Here is a 3072-nt window from a genome sequence, read left to right as displayed (position 1 = left end):
CATAATCAACGTTGAAATGCCATAACATGTATTAACGCATTTTATTCAAACTCATTAAAATAATTTTTAATTCCTTCTTATCACTAAATGCTTCAGGCATAATGAATATGGAATATAAGTAATGTTTGCTATCAATGACTAAATTAGTGGTAAACCCTTAACGGTTACAAGCTCTACTACCGGAACGCATGCATGATCCTGAGTTTGGATGTCATAGAAAAAAAAAAAATTTCCTGATCCATGTGCCTCCTTGTCTGCACTACTAGGCAGTTGTAAAGGCTGATTTCTGTGGCTACTGGCCTCCGTAGTGATTTTCCTTTTGGTGTTATATTTTTTTTTTCCTAATTCTCATAACATAAGAAAATTTATATGACATTTCATATTCATATGTATTAACCAAATAGACTAATAAAATAAATTTGGTGTTCATGCATCGTAGGCGGATTTTTCAATATGCAACCAAAGGTAAAAAACATGAAATCACAAGATCGAAACATAAACAACATATGGTTCATGTTTCAGGGTGGTTTTTCACGTAATCAAGGTTTGAAAGAAACATGAATTATAATAAAAATTTAGAAGACTTTACTTGATGTAGAGCGAATCAATGAGTGTTCATCTCATGTGTCAGAACCGAAAATATTGGTGGACTAAACTTCTAATCCAATCCGAGAGCTTGTTTGTGATTGAAATTCTAAACCATGTTGAATGATTCTTCTATCGATTGATCAACGGTCTCTCTTCCATGCTGCATAAAAACTACCTCAACATTAGAACTATTCGTGCTGATAACGTGTTATAAAACGAAAATGAAAAGATTGAGAAATGAGAGAAACAACCAAGAGAATGAGATAATATGTGTGTCTTTCATTGAGTTGAGAACTCTCTTATATAGAGATGAGGTAATGATGTAAATTACAATAACAACCATAGTCGGCTAATTACAAGAATATCCACTAACTAATAATTATTTACAACACCTTTTAATATATAAACATGCATAAAATTACTTGAAATCATTGTTGATCTAATTCTACATGAGTTGCAACTATAATATTCTTTATGCAAAGACTCGTACCAAAAGGGATTTTTAACTTATTTTCTTTTAAGTTGTATCTTCTTGACTTGATCACCTTCAAAAGTGATTTGACTCTTATCTCCTTTGAAACATGCACTATGAATTCCCATAACCAAAGGGTACCAAACAATAAGTCTTCAATCTTATTTCCATCATACAATTGATTGACAACAATAACAAACCCAAGGATACACATGAGTGTCATCACCTTGGAGAGCACACACTTTTCTTTTATTTTCTTCTTTGGACAAAGATGCAAATACATCTTTCAAACACTAAAAACAACACACACCTTGAAACCAAACATGCGATTCATCACACCCACCACTTCATAATTGCATGAAATGTTGGATTAGATTTGTAATGTTGGCATAAGATGAACCCCCTTCTTGTACAGCTTTCTTTGCCAAAATTGCAAGCTCCCTAACTCTCTCCCTTCTCTCTTGGCTTACTTTACCTTCATCCATTAATATTTCTATGGCTTCCTTCACAGTTTCCTTATACACCAATATCCCAGTCTTCTCTTCCTCTCCCCAATTCAGTGGTTTTGGCACCCCAATTCTCACAGCAATTTTCAGAACTGTCACAAGAAGATGCTCAGCAAAAAATTGGTCACCAAATAGTGGCCAAGTGGCCATGGGAACCCCAGCACATACTGCTTCAAGAAATGAACTCGTTCCACAATGTGTTATAAACCCTCCAGTTGATTGGTGTGACAAAATCAACACTTGAGGTGCCCAACCCCTGATCACAAGGCCTCTTTCTTTGTTTCTTTCCTCAAAACCATCTTTCAAGATCAACTCCTCTAACTCTTTTGATGTTCTCCCTTCCTTTAGTACCCAAATAAATGGCCTCTTTGTCTCTTCTATCCCCAAGCCAAGCTCTAAGAGTTGTGAAGGCATCAGATTACATAGGCTTCCAAGGCAAACATAGAGCACAGAGTTTGGTTCCCAGGAATCAAGCCACTTCAAACACTGATTTTTATCAATTGAGTACTTGTTTCCTCTTTCCAAGTCATCTTGGTTACACAAAAAGGTTGGTCCTATACTCCAGAGATGGTTCTTTTTTGTTGCATTCTTGTACTCATTAACATATGCTCCCTCGAATTCTTCGTAAGTGGTCACAATGGAACCGTATGAGGCTCTCTCAGCTGCTCCCATTCCGATAAGGAAACCCTTCAAGTTTGGAAGTAATGGTCCTGGTATCTGAGCTTTCGTAACCTCGATTGGATCAGGCAAATTACCTGGAACAATAAAGTACTCCGAATCGGAGGTTACACTCTCAAGAAACTTGGAATGAACTCGTAAATTGTACATACACAAGAGTGAAAAGCAACAATGTACATGGAAACTTATCCTTGGTACATCAAACATGTTAGCAATGTTGTTTGTGTAAGGCAAGCATAGGTCTGCGATTATGCAACTTGGCTTCGGTGTGAGCTCTGGGAACAACTTCTCTACTTGCTCTTGCAGCATTGCTGTTGCATTATAGAAGTTGAAGGCTAGGTCGGGTGAAGGTAACATGTCGAAGTTCTCGCACCCCTCCGGTAGTCCTGCCTTTTGACATGGAAACTTCAGTTCGATTACTCGAATTTGAAGCCCGGCTTCGATGGAACGATCAAGGACTGATTTGAAACGGGCGGCGTTGCATGGTGTGGTGAAAATGGTTATGGTAACACCTCGCAGTGCCAACATTCTAGCCATATCAACCATTGGAATCATGTGGCCTTGGGCCATAAGAGGGAATAAGGTAAAGTGAAGCTGGGGTGTTTGGGATCCCATGATATGAAGAGTTTCCATGGAGTGCATTTTATAGAGAATGCAAGCCAGCCTTTCCCTTTTTTTTATTTCTGGTGATGCTATATGCATCTTTCTAATTAATTTTTTTTTCTAATCCCTTTTGTGTAGAAATAGGCTTAATTTAACTGAACTGAAGGATTTTGGTAATGAATTATCACCAATATAATAGAAATCGTTAGAACACTTGATGCATTA

At 37.3% G+C, this 3072-nt stretch overlaps 1 protein-coding gene across 1 annotated transcript; it reads right to left on the bottom strand.

Annotated features, from left to right (window-relative positions):
- Positions 1-1199: 1199 nt before the first annotated feature.
- LOC101307321 (UDP-glycosyltransferase 73C1-like) lies at positions 1200-2859 on the bottom strand. The gene has a single exon (XM_004304445.1). It carries the CDS (start codon positions 2857-2859, stop codon positions 1408-1410), a length of 1452 nt encoding a protein of 483 aa, XP_004304493.1. The 3' UTR covers positions 1200-1407.
- Positions 2860-3072: the final 213 nt, after the last annotated feature.

Source organism: Fragaria vesca, linkage group LG6 (assembly GCF_000184155.1).
Source record: "Fragaria vesca subsp. vesca linkage group LG6, FraVesHawaii_1.0, whole genome shotgun sequence".
NCBI lineage: Eukaryota > Viridiplantae > Streptophyta > Magnoliopsida > Rosales > Rosaceae > Fragaria > Fragaria vesca.
Note: the sequence above shows the minus strand (reverse complement) of the source record. Positions and strands in the feature narration are given on the sequence as shown.

What these genes read in the sequence shown, in the direction of transcription:
- LOC101307321 (XM_004304445.1), bottom strand. Translation starts at nt 2,859, where the DNA reads ATGGGATCCCAAACACCCCAGCTTCACTTTACCTTATTCCCTCTTATG.